General features: G+C 47.7%; 4 protein-coding genes across 10 annotated transcripts in view; 2 read left to right on the top strand and 2 right to left on the bottom strand.

Moving 5' to 3' along the window:
- Nucleotides 1-935: 935 nt before the first annotated feature.
- On the bottom strand, nucleotides 936-5,603 carry lix1l (limb and CNS expressed 1 like). The gene is made up of 6 exons (XM_061818821.1): nucleotides 5,055-5,603; nucleotides 3,179-3,342; nucleotides 2,936-3,076; nucleotides 1,544-1,639; nucleotides 1,351-1,428; nucleotides 936-1,187 (listed from the first exon to the last, which is right to left on the bottom strand). Exons 1-6 carry the CDS (start codon nucleotides 5,422-5,424, stop codon nucleotides 936-938), a joined length of 1,101 nt encoding a protein of 366 aa, XP_061674805.1. The 5' UTR covers nucleotides 5,425-5,603.
- Nucleotides 5,604-9,111: 3,508 nt separating this feature from the next.
- Nucleotides 9,112-11,336, top strand: afp4 (antifreeze protein type IV). The gene is made up of 4 exons (XM_061819094.1): nucleotides 9,112-9,190; nucleotides 9,707-9,772; nucleotides 9,850-9,973; nucleotides 10,992-11,336. The coding sequence occupies exons 2-4, from the start codon at nucleotides 9,727-9,729 to the stop codon at nucleotides 11,203-11,205; spliced, it is 384 nt and encodes a 127-aa protein (XP_061675078.1). The 5' UTR covers nucleotides 9,112-9,190; nucleotides 9,707-9,726; the 3' UTR covers nucleotides 11,206-11,336.
- A 6-nt stretch (nucleotides 11,337-11,342) lies between these two features.
- Nucleotides 11,343-19,850, bottom strand: LOC133500020 (polyadenylate-binding protein 1A-like). Of its 5 annotated transcripts, none has more exons than XM_061818593.1 (14): nucleotides 19,682-19,850; nucleotides 17,315-17,508; nucleotides 16,204-16,319; nucleotides 15,729-15,868; nucleotides 15,548-15,642; nucleotides 15,170-15,307; nucleotides 14,243-14,338; nucleotides 13,829-14,183; nucleotides 13,596-13,721; nucleotides 13,406-13,521; nucleotides 13,046-13,124; nucleotides 12,141-12,271; nucleotides 11,955-12,044; nucleotides 11,343-11,862 (listed from the first exon to the last, which is right to left on the bottom strand). In XM_061818593.1, exons 2-13 carry the CDS (start codon nucleotides 17,486-17,488, stop codon nucleotides 11,979-11,981), a joined length of 1,632 nt encoding a protein of 543 aa, XP_061674577.1. In that variant the 5' UTR covers nucleotides 17,489-17,508; nucleotides 19,682-19,850; the 3' UTR covers nucleotides 11,343-11,862; nucleotides 11,955-11,978. The 5 variants fall into 5 exon arrangements, with proteins under 5 accessions (XP_061674577.1, XP_061674573.1, XP_061674567.1 ...); XM_061818589.1 differs by having other exon boundaries at nucleotides 19,661-19,850; XM_061818583.1 differs by lacking the exon at nucleotides 19,682-19,850 and adding an exon at nucleotides 18,398-18,711 and having other exon boundaries at nucleotides 13,596-13,706.
- Nucleotides 18,807-20,038, top strand: part of grhl2b (grainyhead-like transcription factor 2b) — a 32,933-nt gene continuing 31,701 nt past the window's right edge. For all 3 annotated transcript variants that reach the window (XM_061818607.1, XM_061818624.1, XM_061818614.1), the window contains exon 1: nucleotides 18,807-19,110. The gene's annotated coding sequence lies outside the window, so the exon portion shown is untranslated. The remainder of the gene's footprint in view (nucleotides 19,111-20,038) is intronic.

The following is a 20,038-nucleotide window of genomic DNA, read 5'->3' on the forward strand; positions in this document are numbered from 1 at the left end:
AAAGTTGAGTTCATCAAACAGGAAACAACGGCCTGCTTCATTTGGACAAAAGTAGAGCTTTGCTGCCGTCTCAGTACCGAGGATCTATGTTTAAGAGTATTTGGATGAGTAGTGCTTTGCCCCTATTTTAAAGCATGTTGGTGCCAAGGAACTATGTTCAAGTGAGTTTAGTCGGTTAATTTGGACAGAAGTAGCACTCTGCCCTCATTTTATAGCATGTTGGTGCCAAGGAGCTATGTTCAAGTCAGTTCAGTCGGTTCATTTAGACAGAAGCAGAGCATTGCCGCCGTCTCGAAGCATCGTGGCGACAAAGAACTACCGTAATTTCCGTGATACAAGCCGGGACTTTTTCCACGCGCTTCCAACGCCGCGGTTTATGCGGCTAATTTTTTCCTAACGAGCGGAAAAGGTAAGAATGAGACCGGTGGAATGTATGTGCCAAGGAAGTGACTTTTACCGGCCAGCGTGTTGCTGCTGTGCTACTGGCGTGTCTCAGTGATGTTTACCAGTAAGTTTTATTTTAACAGGGCCTGTTAGCTTTAGCACTAGCATTAGCCGCAATCTTTATAGAGGGGGCGCGTCCCTACCCCGCTTACATTTTTTGCAGTCATTTTTGTATCATTTATTTCATAACGCCACTTTCACCTGGCATGAATTGTCAACCGGAACGGCGTTCACAATTGTTCTACCAAAGACCCCGAAATACATCCCTCGCCGACACGTTTTAACGCGGCTTTTACATTCACCGGTGAAAGGCGGCGGTACGAGACGACACGAAAAAAAAAAGAAATATGTCAACTCCAGCCAGCTGGTTTGAAAATTTGCTGTTAGGCACCAAAAAGGTCACAGGCGATTACTTAATGGCTTGTTTGGCGGCTGGAGGGATTTCCCACGCGGCGTACCCCCCCCCCCCTCCCCCCGAGAGCCCCACCCCCTCAGTGCGAGGGCAGCGTGGCGGCGTTGGCGGCGCTCAGCTGTCCCACGGCCAGCATCAGGATGTCCTTCTTCTCCTTGTAGAATCGCAGCTCGCGGCCGGCCAGCCGCGCCTCCTCCAGCTCGCGCTCGGTGGCCGCCAGCTCGGCGGAGACGGTGCTCGCCGCGCTCTGCTCGCGGTTCACCCAGTCGGCCGCCATCTGCGTGCGCATGTCGTCGTCCAGGGCCCGGTGCGAGTAGTGGGCCAGCACTTCCTGCGAGACGGACGAAAGAAAAAAAAAAAAAAAGACATTTCCCAGTTCTGATTTTGCACCCCGAATTGACCACGGCGTGACGGTGCGGGAAAACCCCTCGAAGCCGCCAGTGCGCTATTACGCCGCGAGCATCTGCGCCGGTTCCAGCGGTTTTGGCCGCTACCTGACGGGAACACTGGCGCTCCCTCATGGCTTTCAGGCTTCCGTTCCAGTGGAGGAGCTGGAAGACGGTCATCAGCTCCTGGAGGACAAAGACAAACGCACATGCAGGCACCCGGCTGACTTTTACGGGGTTTGCGGGTCTGCGAGCGAACGCGTCGCAGTCTTCGCCGCTTTCGTCGGGGTCGACAATGCACCTGGAATTCCAGCATGGATTTCCCTTTGTTGGATTCCAGCATGAAGCGGAACGCCCCGATTCCCGTGTTGGGGTTGTCGGCCTCCTCCCTGTTTCCCTGCGAGAAATTATTCTATCCTATTATTTACATTTGGATGTACGGAACTGTGGAAGTAAATTAGTGCCGCCAGGATTTGAATTGGAAATGTAAAGTGGTCACATTTTCAGGGCAGCGTGGGATCGATTCCCGCTCAGTGATGGTGTCGACTGACTGGCGAGCGGTTCAGGGTGTAGTCCGCCTTTCGCCAGAAGCTAGCTGGGATAGGCTACGGCTTTCCCGCGACCCTTGTGAGGATGAGCGGCTCGGATAATGACGAATTTCACACAGCGAATTGTCGCAACTATTGAAAATGTGATCACTTTAAAACCTGGTGGCACTAGTTTACCGTAATTCCCGGCCTACAGAGCGCACCTGGTTATAAGCCTCGGTACGCAGAAAGAGTTTAATGCAGCGCTAGCGTTAGCGCACCTGGTGATAAGCCTCAGTAGACGGAAGGAGTTTAACGCTAGCTACCGTTAGCGCGGTGCTAGCGTTACCGTTAAATTCTCTCTGTGTACCGAGGATTATGGAAAAGTTTCCAATGACGTCGCCACAGTCCTTAGACCAGGGGTCACCAATGTGGTGCTCGCAGGCGAATGGTAGCCCACGAGGACCATATAAGGAGCCCGCGAGGTATGTTCTAAAAATAGCAAAGGCCACAAATTGTTTTATTGTTCTATTATTTGTGCTTTAAATTCTGAATCTGACTTGCTTACGTCAATTTACAATACCTGTCATGTCATTTACTACCATAAATTCAAACAAAAATATTTTATGGACGTGTAATGAACTGAGTCTGAAATTTGCCGCAAACGGGTCACGTAGCCCTTTGTACGATTGTTGGTCACGAAGTAGCCCTCGGCCTCAAAAAGGTTAGTGAGCCCTAGCTACCGTTAGCGCGGCGCTAGCGTTAGTGCGGCGCTAACGTCAGCACATCTGGTTATAAGCCTCGGTACACGGAAAGAGTTTAACGCTAGCTACCGTTGGCGCGGCGCTAGCATTAGCGGGGCGCTAGCAAGTTAAGTTTAAGTTTCCAATGACGTCACCACAGTCCTTAGACCAATCGGATAAATTAACGATAGAAAAAAACTTCACCCTTCACCTATCACAAATATGGCGTAATTGGAAACCTATCCATAAACAGGTGCGCTAACGCTAGCGCCGCAACGTCGCATAAACCCCAGGGTTGAAAGCGTGTGAATAAAGTCGCTCCTTGTAGGCCGGAAATTACGGTACTTCCACACAGAATAGATGAATTTGTTCCTGCGACCCCAACGTGACCTCTCGGGCGCCCCCCGGCGGTCAGCGACTCACGTTGAAGGAAGCCAAGGCCTCGCTGACGCTCTTCTCGATGAAGTCGTCGGTGATACGGCGGGACGGGTGCTCGTTGAAAACCGAGTTCATCAGGGCGATCTTGGCGGCGCTGCGCCGGGCCTCGGCCTTGGTCGGACAAAACTGTTCCAAAAAAAAAAATTAAAAGAATAAAAAAAATAAAGGGAGAGGAATTTGGAATTTCTTGTGAAATGTGAGAGATGGGCGGCGGCGGCGGCGGCGTACTTGGAAACTTCCGAAGCAGCTGCCCCCCGGGAGGCTCACGTAGCAGACGTACGGCGGGCTGCTGGACGCCACCATCTCGTAAACCACCAGCGCTCCGTTGCGCAGGTCGGCGCCGCGGCTCAGCTTCATCTGCCAGAACTCCTGCAGGGCCTCCACCACGTTCACTGAAAACCGACGACGACACGTCGCTGAAGTACTCGAGTACACGGGGCGTGTGAAAAGTACTGCTTAAGATTCCGCTCGTTTACTTGACGGAAAGTAAAGTTCCTTCCCACTGCTGTAAATCACGAGGGCGTGGACGTCTCCAGATTATCATAAAAGTATGCAAAGTCGGCAAAAAAAATGCAGTCAAAAAAAAAAAAAAAACGTTCCGGATGGTTCCAGCGGGATGATATGATAGCGCTGTCGGGAGTGACTGATGTTGCCTCGGCGGCGCCTTGCCAACGTGGGCGGTCCGCTTCCTTTTGGATCCAGAATCGAGCGCTCGGCTGGGAGACGTCGCGGGATTTCACTGTAAATCACCGTCGTCGTGATCATGATCCGTATCGCAGGAGATAAATATTATTATTATGATTATTATCTGTCTTTTTATCCATCCGTACTCGACTGTATCACTGGATGCCTTGTGAGGTAGCGCCGCAGCGATGATTCAATGAAGTTCCGCACACAGTACGACCACAGAAATTACCACACAAAGCAAAAATAATGTATGAAATTAAAAAAAAAATATATATATATATATACACAATACAAACACAACTACACACTCGAAATATTACATTCTCTATTTTTATCTGCCCTAGTCATATGAATGTTATCACGTTAGCAGCGATACAATCTGCAAAATGCACAATTGCACAGCACATTTTTCACGTTTTTAGTCAAACAAAACAGGACAAAATATTACAAAACAGTAACAACGTGATTACAACAGCTTTGTTCAACTAAAATGTATGTTATTGCTTCTTTTGAAGCATTTTTATTTTTAGTAGCGCATCGTTTTTCGTTGTTCTAAATGACAGTCGAATCTTATTCATCTTTAATGTAATCCCCGTTTAAGCTTTAGTAGTTAATCCTTTAATGAATTGGAACACATGTTCCGCTGAATTGAAAAGGGGAGCCAAAATGAGTTGGAATTTATCTTGAGAAAAAAAAACATATTTTGATCATATTTGTATAAAGTACCTGTAGAATGTTAAATGACATATTGCCATACTAGTTTTTTTAAAGCTACGACTTTCGTCTTGAGATAGGAGCAAAACTTTGAGACACGAGCGCCCTGCGGAACACCCAACGCGAGGTGACGATAGCTAATTTTCGATCAACGCGCATTGGACTCCTCGCAGTGGAAGGACGATATGGATTGGTGGCGGTTTTGAGCCATTAAGATGGTTTGCCAACTGCCTCAAGGAAGAAGAAGAAAGGTCAAATATATCTGTTTACATCTTCTGTGTTACTGTGTGGGTTTTTTTGGACCACAATACTGCTGACTGGATTTTTTTTGGGGGGGCGGATGGGGTGGCTGGAACCGATTACTTGCATCTCTATTCATTTCAATGGGGATAGTTGATTTGAGCTAAAAGTCTGGTGAAGCCACGAATTAAAAGTCTCATGTAACGAATGGATGGTACATTTTTAAAGTACAGTTCGGTTGTATTTATTTATTAATTTATCTATCCATGAATCCATTTATTGTTTTCATTTTATACCTTGGCTTAACACGTTCATTATTAGATTGCATTTTTGGTCCTGTTTTTGCTGTATTATGCATTGTAATTTAGTTTAATTTTCGTGAGGATTTTGAGTTTTTTTTTTTTTTTTTTTACTGAACCAAAAAAAGTTTGAGAACCCCCAAAAGTGTGTTAAAGGTGCTTACCTCTACCGTAGCCCTGCGTGTGTTTGGCGAAGCTGCGGACCACCGCCTCCACCGCCTCCTTCAGCACCGCCGGGTTCCCCGGGTTAGCGTGGCCGGCGGCGGGGAGACCCAGGCCGGCCGCACCTCCGCCGCCTCCCCCGTACAGACTGTGGAGCTGCAGCGGCGGCGGCGGCGGCGGAGGCCCCGAGCAGGCGGCCAGCGACGGCGGCGAGGGCAGCAGCGGAGGGATCGGCACCGTCACCCCGGGTCGGAGAGACGAAGAGGCGGAGGAGGAGCGGAGCGTCCCTCCGACGGTCGGCCCCGAACCGAAGCCGATTCCCGGTTGGAGCCGCTGAGGGCGGATATGGACCGGGAGAGCGTGAGATTCCATCGTCCAAGACACGACGTCGGACCCGGGTCCGGTTGAAGTCGCTACCGAGCGAGAGTGCGGTCGGTTGTGGTTTAAAACGTGGAAAAATTAAAGGGATTTTTGCTGGGTTTTGTCCGCATGGAGCCCCGAACTGTACTTGTCTGTTGTTCTGGTCTGCATCCTGCCTGCTTGGACTGCTAGTCGAGTTGCCTTCACTTAAATCCGGTAAAATACACCACAACACCAAGAAAACATTACAAGAGAGGATTTCTTCCAAAATCACGCTATAAAACAAAGTCACACATAATTGATACATTATTATACACACTATTGTTTAGATGACATGTATTTTTAGTGAAGAAAATATACATTTATTGAAAGATAGTAATTATTCCCATTTTTTTGATGACTTGAAGGCAGCCCTGGAAAGTCAGAAATATTAGGCCGAGAAATTTGAGCCTCGTCTCGTTCCTTCCAGTCTGGGCTCCAATTCACAACTCCACGCACGATCCGGACCCGTTTTTTTTTTTTTTTTTTTTTTATCGAGCACACTTTTATCACAATGTGACGATGAAAGATGAAGATAATGGCGACCAAACCTGTGAAACCTAAGACCGCCAAATTTGTGATGGAAAAAACAGGAGGAAGCGGGACCTGGACCCCTACATAGTCCCCCCCCCCCCACCGAGACCCCCACCCACATGTCTTGGATAAATGTTCATTCTTTCTGTGGTCTGGTAGGAGGCCAGAGGAGGAACGATGGAACATTGTTTTTGAAGAAATCCACATTGCGATGATGTCAATGCGCGTCTGCTTCCACTATAGCTTCCATTTTTGCTATGTTTTGATAATTCTCCCCCCCAAAGATACTTTTATGTACATATTTTGTCTGACTGGGAGCAAATTTGAACCCAGGCCGAAGGATACCAGAACCATTTGGCTCGCTTATTGTGAGTCTGCAAACAATAGAAACCAAAAAAAAATGCTTTGCGGTTTTCCCCAAGTAACAAGAACAAAAGTTGCATGAAAGCTATTTTTTTTTCTTCTATTGAAAACTCTAACATGACAAAAATACGACAACAACAAAACACCAATTCAACATATGTACTGAAGATACTGATCGCTAAACATTAATTTGTGTGTACAGACGTGTTTTTGCTCATCAAACAAGTTTTGTTCTGACCAAACAGTCAAGGAAGCGGGGGGGGGGGTTCTGACATCATCGGTGGTGTGGTGTGGTGGGGTTAGGGGGTTGTGGGGGCAACCACTCTTACCCAGTGAACACGGATTTGAAATCTGGTCCCGTTGCCATTGGCCGGCACCACCGACGCGGAAACGTCCAAATATGGTGCTTTTGATTGATGAGTAACTTGACTTTCTAAGTTTTTTTTTCAGATATGAGCTACCGCTTGCCGATTTCTCTGCTTTGACATGTGAGCAAATATTTGAGATCCAAGCCGTAAACCTTAGCGCCACTTGGCAGACGGCGAACAATTCTCGCCCGCCCCCGAAAAACGGTTGAAGCTATTATCAAGTTGTTTGTTCCCTCTCCCGGTTTAAGATTACTGTCAAGCTAAACATAAAAGCAAAGATTTACAACATATGTATTCAAAACAATAACATAACTACGCCCTGGGAATTTTCTGCTAGCTTTAATGTTCACCAAAATAAAAACATCGATAGTTGCGACATTATAACCCTTTCGGCAAGGGACATTAGAACACAAATGGTGTGGCAAAACGTAGACATGCAATATAACAGTGTTGTGAATTTTTTTTTTTATATAAGTTAAGAGAACAAATGTCAAATTTCAGTTGCAAAGTCTGCGCTTCTGATTTTCAAACACCCCAAAACGATATTTCATCGGTCCAAAAGAATTAATAAAATATCCCTCGACCGTTGTAAGCGTTACCAGATGGAACAATATCGGGAGTAAACTATTTCGCAGCATATAAAGAACAGCAAAAAAAAAAAAAAAAAAGCAATAAAAGAACCAATAACGAATATTGCGAGATGACGTCACGTCGTTTCCAGCGACGGCGCAGAGAAAAAAATCCAAGCCGGCCTTCGCGGTCCCACACTTCCCAACATCTGGCTTTCATCACGGCCCACGGCGCACACAAAAGACGGGTTGCCGGCCAGGAGGTTTGATTCCCCGGCGAAGAAAAAGAAAAAAGAATATAAACAGTGGCCGGGCAGGAGCGTGATTGACTATTAATGACGTTTTTTTTTTTTTTTTTTACAAGGAGCAATAAAGATAAAGCGAGGTGGACACCTGGCAAGCAAAGGTGGAAGGTTTGAGTCCACATCCTCGCGTCGTTGGACCAATTACATTAAACGTACATTGTATCATCGCTGGCGGCACGGTGACTCAGCTGGTAACGCGTTGGCCTCGCACTTCTGAGGTCCCGGTTTCGATGCCTGCGGGGGTTTCCTCCGGGTACTCCGGTTTTCCTCCCACATCCCAAAAAAATGCGACATGAATTGGACACTCGAAATTGCGCCCAGGTGTGATTGTGAGTGCGGCTGTTTGTCTCCACGTGCCCTGCGATTGGTTGGCGACCAGTTCAGGGTGTACCCGTTGACAGCTGGGATAGGCTCCGGCACTCCCCGTGACCCTTGTGAGGATAAGCGGCAAAGAAAGTGGATAGTTGGACATTTGAGCATTAGCACTAACAAGAGAAGTCACTGATGGTGTAGTGGTGGAACACGTTCCTTGCCTTTGGCGTTCCGGTAACCCTTGTGAGGATAAGCGGCTGCGACAATGACATGACATGACTCTAAATTGCCCCTCGGTGTGATTGTGAGCGTGGGTGTTTGTCTCCATGTGCCCTACGATTGGCCGGCAACCAGTTAAGAGTGTACCCCGCCTCCTGCCCGGTGACAGCTGGGAGAGGCTACGGCGCTCCCTGCGACCCTCGTGAGGATAAGCGGCTTGGACAATGACATGAGATGACTCTAAATTGCGCCTAGGTGTGACTGTGAGCACGGCTGTTTGGCTCCATGTGCCCTGCGATTGGCCGGCAACCAGTTCAGGGTGTCCCCCGCTTCCTGCTCGTTGACAGCTGCAACAAGCTTTCCCACAACCCTCATGAGGATAAGCGACAAAGAAAATGGATGGACGGACATGGTGTAGTGGATCGCCTCCCGCTCAGCGTTGGTGGCGATATCTGCCCCGGCGACCGGCTAGCTGGGACGGGCCTGAGCTATCCCGCAACCCTTGTGAGGATAAGCAGCACGACACTGACAAGAGCGTTAGCAGTTCCCAAACTGTTTTTCATTTCATTATAACACCCCTCCAACTCCTCGTGGCCTCCCAAGTGTAACTATATGATTTGTTAGGCATATTTTAAAAAAACGGTAAAAAACAGTTTTTGGACTAAACCAAATCCACAAGGAGACCGATCGGGAGGCAACGTAATGTGTTTGCCAGGAAGCTGATGTGGCAAGACCACATGTACCGGCCCCCGGGGTCATCATTTACTCCGAAGTCATCAAGCATTTCGTTTCATCAGCGTGATAAGAAAACCACACGCGCGCAGGCACACAAGTGGACTTTGGTTCCCTTTGTCCAAGTGGCACTCGGAGCAGCAAGGGTCACGAAAACATTTTGTCAGCGTCGCCGAGCCGTCCAATCGCACGCCGGCGCCTTTATCTCGTCCAATCGCGATCGGCGCCGCGCTCGGCTTGGCCCCCTCCACCGCCGAGTGGGGGGGGGGTATAAGAAGTGGTCTCGGCCCGGCAAACGGGCCACCATCACCCGGTCCGACTTCTCCAGTGCTACCAGGTGAGTCTGCTCGTGTCTTCCACGCGTTTGCTAGAATTCCATAGTCGCGCAAAATTATAATTCATTAATAACATAATCATTACTCTATTCAATTATGATTGCTGTTCTATTGATGTAAATCCTTTCGCATCTTTAAAAAAAAAACAAAAAGATCCATTTCAGTTCTATAACTGAAGTCATAGAATGTTGGAATAAGATGACTATAAAATCACTGCCAAAATCACGCAAATATTTCCACAAAAACAGGCAAGTATGAATATCATAAAAAGCTTGCCAGTAAAAATAAGGCCGTAAATACCTAAAAAAATCCAGTTAAATATGGTCATAAATCGCCCGCAAGTTGGGCAAGTTAAAATACTTGCCATAAATCTCAACAAAAGGTACTAACAAAATTTTTTTACCCTCAATCTGTTGGTTTTGCATGCCGCTTATCCTCACTAGTGTCAGGAGTGCAGAAACCTAAAAAAAAAAAAAAAAAAAAACCCAAACTTGTTTATTTTTCTCCCCGTTTCCAAAGTCTTCTCCAAACCGCAACCATGAAAGTCATCATCGCCGCCTTGGTTCTGATCGCTCTGGCTCAAGGTAAACCCAACGTTTCCGTTCATATAATGTGCAAAAAGAAATTATTTGCGAGAAATAAATTATGTTGGCGTACGCAGGGAGCCTGGCCCAGGACGCTGGCGACCTGGAAATCATCACCCAGAAATTCGAGGAGATCAAGAACAAAATGACGGAGGAGCTGAGCAAGCTCATCAACACCCAGGAGCTGGGCAGCCAGGCTCAGTCAGTACAAGACCGTCCATCCATTTTCGTTGCCGCTTATCCTCACAAGGGTCGTGGGGCCAATCGCAGGGCACACGAGAGACAAACAGCCGCAGTCACAGCCACACCTACGGGCAATTTACAGTGTCCAATTTCGTCCACTTTCTGTTTGAACCCTTGAAAAGTTTTCAAGATATGAGCCCCGGTTTGTCTAATTTTTCGCTTTGACTTGAGATCATAAATTTCGAGATACGCGCACGGCAGCAATTCGGCAAAAGCAGCAAATTAGCAGATAGTTAATAGTTGCTGGGGGTGGGGGGAGGCCTCTTTAAAACCCAACAACTTTGCCCTAATATCTGCTTGTTTAATCCCACCTTAAATAAGAAAAACCGCCATAGACATGCTAACAAGCCATCTCAAAGAGGAAACGCCATAGACATGCTAACAGGTATAGTGTGGTTGTTTCAAAGCAAGATCTGTGAATAGTGCTGCAACCTATGTAGGCAGACCATATAAATAAAACTAGTAACTTCTTTCGGCTTGTCCCGTTAGGGGTTACAAGCCATCTTAAATAGGAAACGCCATAGACATGCTAACAGGTATAGTGTTGTTTTAAAGCAAGATCTATGAATAGTGCCGAAACCCATGTAGGCACACCACATTAGTAAAACTAGTAACTTCTTCTTTCGGCTTGTCCCGTTAGGGGTCGCCAGAAAGCCCAAGCTTGGTCTCCCAAGTACTAACCAGGTCCAAAACCCGCTTAGCTTCAGAGATCTGACGAGATCGGGAGTTCTCGAGGTAGCATGGCGGTAAGCCATAAATAAAACTAGTAAGTGATGTTTTTAATATTGCAACTCTTGAGAGACTGTACTGCCCCCGAGTGGCCATGTGGCGCACACCAGGTAGCGCAGCGTAAATGTTTTTTTCCATTTTTTCATAAAACTCATTCCATATTAAATAAAAATGTAACGTTAGTGGGGTCGAGGGCCACTAGTGCAGATGTTCTGTGTACTATCGCGGTTCCCCTTCCCCTCCGCAGGGCCTTCCTGGAGGAGCAGAAGAACCAGTTCGAGCCCATGCTGACCAGGGTCCAGGAGCAGTTCCAGGCCGCCGCCGCCAGCATGCAGGAGCAGATCCAGCCCATGACCACCAACCTGCAGACCCAGATGCAGCCCATGGTCCAGAAGTTCCAGGAGCAGCTGGAGGCCATCCTCAAGCAGCTGACCGTGCAGGCCAAGGCCCTGGCCAACTGAAAGCCCAGAGAAGAAGAACTCGTCCATCGTGGACTGACTTCATTTTGGACCCGACGTGTTTCCGTACTTTTTGTGACGTGGACGATTTCATCACCAAAACCAAAAGTGCAATAAAAAAAACCTGAAACACACCAACGTTCCGTTTTTGGCCCATTATAGCCATCCAGGGTGTTTACTCAAAAGCAGATGGGGTGCGGCGTCAAGTACGGCGGCTGGGGGGATTTGGTTACACAAATTCATTGTTTACAATAATACACAAAAAAAAAAAAAATCACATTTTTTTTTAAAAAGGCGGCCACAGAAGCAGTGCGGGAATATTTACTTAATAAGCAAAAAAAAAAAAAAAGTGCAGCTCAAAATATTTTCAGATGAATAAAATTTTATATATAAAAACAGCAGGGAAAAAAAGACTCGCTTTAGAACCACATCATAGAAAAATATTTCATAACTTTATGGTGATTTTGGTTGCATTTGTCTTGGTATTTTATCGTTTACTTGTATTTAGTTTGCTGTCGTTTAACTATATTCTGCTACTTTATTTTGAGTTTACTTATATTATGAATTTTAATTTTTTTTTTTCCCCTGTATCGGTCCTCCGTTGGCTTGTACGCGTTCGGGTCTGATTCCGGCTCATCCGCATCCCGAAGAGAATCCGCTCTGAGAAAAAAAAATAAAAAAATCACAAAACGGGTAAGAAAAAATTAATAAAAATAAAACAAATGCTTACTTGTTGAAGTGGGGAATTGTACCTGCGGGTCGGGCTCGCGGAGGAGTCAGTAATCCTTCTGGCAGGACTCTTTGGCCTGATGGGCCTGGAGCACGGCCACGGCCTCGTCCACCTGCGGAAACCGTCAATCGGGTTTTTCGCAACCGAGACCTCCCTCCGTTATCGCCGTAATTTTTATGATTATTATTTTTTTTGAATAGCTGCTCACCTTCGAGCTGAGCGACTCGGGCGACTCCAGCATGTGGAGCAGCTCCGAGTTGTCGATCTCCAGCAGCATGCCGGTGATCTTCCCCGCCAGGTCCTGATGCATGGTCTGGATGAGCGGGAATAAACACTCACCTGGAAAGGGGGCGGAGGATGATAACGTTTATATGGACTATAGAAATCTTTTAGAATCATATACGGCACGGGTGGGTAACCGTAAGCTCACCAGGACCAAGTGAAATCTAAAATGGCCGCATTTCATCAAAATGGCAGATTGGATGTGGCTTTTTGGACATGAGTTCTTTGAGTTTGCACTGTGTTACCATGTGCGGAAACTCCTTCTGCAATAAAACCCAGTGGACATTATGCCTTTGTCTCGGAGTCCTGCATTCGGGTTCCTCCCCCGCGCCGATGGCACGTGACAGAATGAACTGGCCAGACACGGACACAGCGGACTCAAAGGGGATTCGTGTTCCTGTCTTGGTGGTGACCGAGTGCGGAAACTACTTCTGCGATAAAACCCAGTGGACATTATGCCTTTGTCTCGGAGTCCTGCATTCGGGTTCCTCCCCCGCGCCGATGGCACGTGACAGAATGAACTGGCCAGACACGGACACAGCGGACTCAAAGGGGATTCGTGTTCCTGTCTTGGTGGTGACCGAGTGCGGAAACTACTTCTGCGATAAAAACCAATGGACATTATGCCTTTGTCTCGGAGTCCTGCATTTGGGTTCCGATGGCACGTGACAAGGTATGGCTTCTTGGGACTTTTTGGGTGGGTCAACTCATAATAAGACATGGCGGATAAATATCATGTAGATCAGTGAAATGTTCATGAACCAATGTGCAAAACTTGTCGGCGCAAGGCGTGTGTTGTCGTTCTTGTTCTCGTGTATAACGCAGTTTTACCAAGCATCTGCTTCTGCTCCAGCGGAGGCGCAGAAGCCAAGACGGAGGCCGTCAGAGGCTTCGGAGTGTGGCCGGTTGACTGAGGAAGGGAAAAAAGAACAAGCTGGATTTAAGGCGTCAGGCACATGTGATCGCCGTAGTTTCGGCGTCCCACAGAGCACCTTTATATGCCCCTGCATTTTATTGATATACTGTAATTTCCGGCCTACAAGCCGCGAATTTTTCCACACGCTTTCAACCCGGTGATGTGGCACACCTGGTTATAAGCCTTGGTGTACAGAAAGAGTTGAACAGTAGTGCGGCGCTAACGCTAGCGCCGCACTACTGTTGAAAGTTTCTTTCCTCCCTGGGATCTCGTACCTGCACAGGCGGCATGTGGTTCAGGGAGCTGTGGATTCCAGTGGCGTACATGTACTGAGGAACCGCGCACATGGGGGCGAGCGGGGTGTCAGGCTGGGGGCTCAGGGCCTGGGACGCTGCGAGGACACACGCATACTTAGGACCGCTTTCTACTTTCAGCTGTCGGACTTTGGAAGACAAGGGGACTGACCCGCGCGCTGGCCGGGGATCCCGCGGGACCGCTGGGAGCCGGGTCGCCCGGAAGCGAAAGCGGGCGGACTCGACGCCAAAGTCCGTACGCCGGCCGGCAGGTTCTGGTAATCTAGACGAGAGCACACTGCAGAGGTAAATGTTTAACGTGAACCCAAATGCGGATCCCCCTCGACAAATAGCGTGTTTTTGAACGTGAATGTCGAAATGTAGCGTCGTGTTCTGAGCAGGCACCTGCGGTGGCCCAGCGAGGGCTCGGGCACAGCTGCGTCACGTGGGCGGCCGCCGGGAAGTAAGCGGCGGTGCGGTTCTGCGCCTGCGGGATCGGCGCCAGGAAGTACGCCGGGGGCGGCGGTGCCTGGTAGGGGTCGATGACCTGGTTGGGCACGGGCCTCCCGCCGCTCATGCGTTGGATGTACTGGCGGGTCAGGTAGGCCTGGCGCTCCTCCTTCCTCTGGGCCAGCGCCACGTAGAGCGGCTTGGTGGAAACGATGCGGCCGTTCATCTCCACCACCGCCTTGCCGGCCTCCTCCGGGGACGAGAAGCAGACGAAGCCGAAACCTTTGCTGCGCCCGCCCTGCGTCATCACCTGCACGGATTGCGGGCGACTCGTCGGCGATTCAGAGTCAAAACGGCCGCGGCGGGTACCTTGGCGCTGGTTATGGTCCCGAAGGACCCGAACTCCTTTCGCAGGCACTCGTCGTCGATGCCGTCGTCGAGGTTCTTCACGTACAAGTTGACACCCTGGAAGGCAAAAAAAACTGCATCGTTAGTGGTTAAAGATACCCTTTCGTTGTGAGCGGCTTATCCGTGGGGCGCGCCACAATGTTGTGTGTCCAGGTTTTTGTTTTCCTGCGGGGCTATGTGACTTTTTAGACCTAAACAAGTCCTCTATGTTGAGTAAGATGGACTCCAACGTGTAGTTGCTCCACAATGTTGTGGGTGTCCATGTTACTGTTCTGGGAGGCTACGGTTGTAAACAAGTACGCTATGTGTATTAGCATTCCAGTAGATTTTTAACTTGCGTTGGCTACACAATGTTGTGTCTCCATTTTGATGTACGGGACAGTGTCTATGTGACTTTCTCGTAGTAAACAAGGTACCTTAACAAAGCAAACTACTACAACTATTAGCAATCTAATCGACTCCGAAGGGGTCACTCCGCAGCGTTGTGCGCGTCATTGTTGATGTTCCAGGGAAGCTATACGATTAGCAATCTAATCGACTCCGACGGGGTCACTCCGCAGCGTTGTGCACATCCATGTTGACGTTCCGGGGAGGCTACACGATTAGCAATCCGACGGGGTCACTCCGCAGCATTGTGTGCATCTATGTTGACGTTCCAGGGAAGCTACACGATTAGCAATCTGACGGGGTCGCGCCGCAGAGTTGTGCGCTTCCAAGTTCACGTTCTGGGGAAGCTATGTAACTTATTAGTCACAAACAATTTGTTCACAATTTGGAGACAGCGTTCCTGACGACAATTGCCGTTTTAACGGACGGACGTGCTCCGCTCCGCAACGTTGTGCGCGTCCACGGCGGGCCGGCGGGTGCTCCGCCTGGCGCAAAACCGACCTGGCTACGCGAGATCCGATCTTGCTTCATCTGCTCAAACTTGCGCTTGAGCTCGGCCTGCCGCTCCACCTTCTTCTGGGCCCGGCTGACGTAGATCATCCTGCCGTGGAGCTCCTTCCCGTTCATCTCGTCCACCGCCTGCAAGCAAAACGTTGTGATGATTGTATAAAATAAAATAAAATAAAATAAAATAAAATAAAATAAAAACCCTAACAATAAAATAAAATAAAAACCCTAACAATAAAATAAAATTAAAACCCTAACAATAAAATAAAACCTTGCAGTCGTCGAGAAAAAATATGACATTGGCCAATTTTGGACAAAGGCTTCTGGACGACAAGTGATGATAGGTCTCTGGTGGGCGCCATTTTGTTTTACCTTCTGGGCATCCTCGTGCCTGGCGAAGCTGACAAAACCGAAGCCCCGGCACAAGCCGCGCTCGTCCATCATGACGCGGACGCTGGTGGTGTTTCCTAGGCGACAGTTTAGTTGGGGGTGGGGTGGGGGGGCGTTCGCAAGGAGGGGGGGGGGGCGGCAGTCGCGGGAGGACCTCACTCACCGAACGTCTTGAAGATCTCCCTCAGCGTGTTGTCGTTCACGTCCTCGCCGAAGTTTTTCACGTAAACGTTGGTGAACTCCTTGGCTCGGACCGCCAGCTCTGCCTCGCGCTCTTTGCGGGATTTGAAGTGGCCCACGAAGCTGCGTCGAAATGCGGTTATACGGAAATACTGTGCAGTCGGGCGGCCATTTTTTCACAAGTCTTGGGACACACTTCTCGCCTGCCGCCATTTAAAGGGCCTCCGACATCTGTTCTAGTAGGCTTTTCCTGACACGTTTGGAAAACTTTATTTGGGGTTTATCGGAGGTATTTTAAACAGTCCAAGGCGTCAAGACTCACATTTTAACGTGAGTTTGAACGTGATCACATTCCACGTCGCACCAGGAATTCAAATCAACTATAACCTGTAATAACTGCGTTATAGACGTCACCCGCGCATTCCAAGCGACGGGCTCAGTTGTCGGTACCGACTTACATTTTTCGGTCCTTGAGCGACTTGCCGTTCATCTCGGCAATGGCTCGGTCGGCCGCCTCCTGAGTCTCAAAGTGCACGAAGCCGTAACCTTTGGAGCCGTTCTCGTCGCACACCACCTACAAGGGGAGGAACGCGTACCGTATACTTTCCACACATTTTTTTTTTTTTTTGGAATGGCTTGCATCCAAATATAGTGGCTCTTACTTTGAAAACACTTAAAAAAACATTTTTTGTGTGTTAAAGAACAAAAAAGCAATGAAGAATACAAAGGGGGAAAAAAATGTTTTTATGAGGTCATTACTGTACATACTGCAATATTCCTTCCTGTGATGATAAGTTAGCCTTTATAGGGGTTGGAGTCCTTGTGAATGTAGTTTACTTTTAGATTGTTCGCTATCGTGGGCGACCGAGGCTCTCCTTGCTCACATGCGACGGCATTGCACCAATTAAACTCATCCATCGCCAACAGTCATCCAACCGTTTACTCCCTATGACGAATATATCCGTCAAGCACGTTTTTTCAACAGCTTGCCGCGGAAGAGCGCCTCGTTTGCAAACCGCTGTAATGAAAATTCCGTCACTTTGGATTGGAGATCAGCACCAGTTTTGAGTAGAAGATAAAAATTAGAGGGGGGGGGGTGGGCGAGGAAGAGAAGTAACAAAATTGGATCATTTCCCCCGAACGGATGCGATTATCTTTCATATTTCAATATCCACCCACCCATTCATTGCCGCGTATCTTCACGAGGGTCACGGGAGTGCCGGAGCCTATCCCAGGAGGCGGGGTGCGCCCTGAACTGGTCGCCAGCCAATCGCGGGGCACATCGAGACAAACAACCAATCACACTCACAATCACACCTAGGGGCAATTTTGAGTGTCCAATTAATTTTTGGGATGTGGGAGGCGCGGGGAGAACATGTAAACTCCACACAGGCGGACCCGGGATCGAACTCAGTACTGTGAGGCCAACGCTTTCCCGCTGACCCACCGTGCCGCCCATTTCAATGATAGCGGTTGGGAATCACTGGGACGATTCGCGTGGAGCTAAGCTAACCGGCCACAACACGAGACACGCTGGCACAATGTGAAAACATTTTTTTTTACCGATACCTTGCCGGACAGGATATTGCCGAAGAAGGAGAAGATGTCGTACAGGACGTTGTTGTCGAGGGAGCGGTCCAGGTTCTTGATGAAGATGTTGCCCACGCCGCTCTTCCGCAGGGTGGGGTCCCGCTGCCACCACATGATGCGCATGGGCTGCCCCTTGATCAGGTCGAAGTTCATGGTGTCCAGTGCGTGTTCAGCTGCGGGCGGACGGAAATAAAAACAATATTTCATATGGTTTCAATCACAGGTGTCAAACTCAAGGCCGGGTGTGGCGGGGCGCGGCAGAGCCGGCCCGCCACATGATCTCATGTGGCCCGCGAAGGCAAATCACGTCTGTCAACTGTTCAAATCTGTACCAAAATTTCAAATTGTCATATCATAAATCATTACGCTTTAATTAATTACATCAACAATAGTTGAAAAGCCGCCCATTACCCTTGATTTCTGATTCCAAAAGTAGTTCATAAATTTCATGTGTCAATATGATGAAGCGATAAACGATTTTTTTTTTTTTTTTTATGGTTTCACAGTCGTAAACGGCCCTCTGAGGGAAACCGGAACTACAATGCGACAAAAATTAATTTGACACCCCCTGGTTTAAAGTATTTTTTGGGTGTTTGGTTTGGCAAACATGTTCATCTCATTTTTTAAATATTCTTTAAGTTTACCATGATTCATATTTCATACAGCCCTTGTCCTGGAGCCCACCAGGCAACTTTGGTGATAGAAACGAGCTACGCCCCGGATTGGTCGCCGCCCAATCGCAGCGCAGATATTGGCAAACGAAGCACCATTTCAGAAGGAATCTCAAGACAGGCTCAAACCTAGAACCTTTTGGATGTGAGGCAGAACCGACTCGCATTGTGATCACATCAATTCAAATGCCAGTCAATCTGGAGGCAACACAAGCGACCATTCACCAATGGACAATTTGAAACGGACTTGGAAACACACAAAAAGTGAGGAAAAACACACAAAAGATTGGCACCCGTGTGCGTCATTTACTCACTATTAAATGCGCAAGGAAGGATGCTTCTTGTTTTTATTATTATTACTATTATTATAATCGTTATGATGCTTATTTACCGTCCGCGAGCTGCTGGAAGTTGACGCACGCGTATCCGAGCGAGCGGCCGGTCATCATGTCTCGACACACGCGGATGGACAAAATGACCCCGACTCGGCTCAGCCTCTCGTACAGCATCGCCTCGGTCACGTCCACGTGCAGGTCGCCCACGTACAGGGAGGCCATTGATGGGCATTTAAAAAAAAAAAAAAAGTGGGGATAGATGATGATGATGATTATTATTTTTTTTTAATGCCCGGGGTTGGGAATAAAAAAAAAGTTTCTATTTTCGCCTCAGGCTGCGCACCGAACCCCGGGCATTGATTTGAAATGTTCGATGAAAAACGGGCGACGGGCGTGTTTTTTTTTTTTTTTGTTTTTTGTTTTTTTTTTGGGGGGGGGGGTGCACTATGCATCGCAAGTTGTGAAGGGTCGCCGGTGACACGTGATCGGCGGTCGTCAGAATCGTCACATAAAAAGAAAAGGCGCGCACGCGAACGCCTCACCGTCAATTAACTGAGCGCGATTGCAGCTTTATTACAACTTTAAAAGGGGAACAGAGCAACGTGCGTGATTTATATCACGCGAGGTTTTTTATTATTATTTTTTTGAAGATGACTGACGCATTTCCGGGACGAAAAATCGAAAGAATTCTTTAAAAAATGAGACGCTACACAATGGCCACAATATTAGGGACGCCGGCTGACAAATATATAAACCTGCCTTGATGAAGGTAATACTGCTTGTTTATTTATTTTGATACAGTTTCATGCTAAATATGATTATTTCTTTAATTTACATTTGTTTATATTTATTTGTTGGCATACCCGCGTCAAGAAATTAGTTTAGTTTATATATCTATCCGTCCATTTTCTTAGCCGCTTATCCTCACGAGGGCCCGCGGGCCAATTTATATATAGGGATAACTATAAAACAAAGGTAGGGTCGTCTTAATGACGAGAAACACGCGCAGGAATTATAATAGTTTTTTTTAGACTGTGATGTCTGTCGAGTGGGATTTTTTTTCCAAGATCAAAGGGGGCATTTTTTTCCCGTAAAAATATTTTTAAAGGCATATTTTCCAGCATAAAAGCCGCAAAGTGAACATTGTTTATACAGTTAATGCAAAACAAACACTGACACTAGAACACTTTAATATCATTCAGAACACTAAATTAACGAATCCAAGAAATTATGTACATCAGTCATCAGTATTTTTCAGTTCAGTTAGTAAGAAAAATCAAACAGCAAAAAACGGCTTGTCTCGGTCGACTTTGGCTCACTTGAACGACGCTGTTTCTCACCAAACTTGATAAAGAAGCCAGAATTTCCGATTTTTCGTCACACTATAGGTTCCGTGGGTCCAGTTTCGATGCTTTAGCAAATTATTTCCCATTTTCCTGAGCTCCAAAACAGCAAAGAATCCACAAATATTCGCGAGTCTCGCGAGGTGACTTCACAACTGCGACGTGAACAAATGGCGACATCTAGTGGGCAAGATGCTCAAATGACGTTTGAATTTTTGGACTTTTATAAACATATGCATATATCACGAATATTAATCAAAACTGAATGTTCGCTCGCAAAACGCATACTAGGGCGAGAAATAGCATCATAAAAAGGGTGTTGGTCTTCAGCTATTTCATGATTAAAATTCTCGT

The sequence above is a fragment of the Syngnathoides biaculeatus genome, chromosome 1 (assembly GCF_019802595.1).
Source record: "Syngnathoides biaculeatus isolate LvHL_M chromosome 1, ASM1980259v1, whole genome shotgun sequence".
Lineage (NCBI taxonomy): Eukaryota > Metazoa > Chordata > Actinopteri > Syngnathiformes > Syngnathidae > Syngnathoides > Syngnathoides biaculeatus.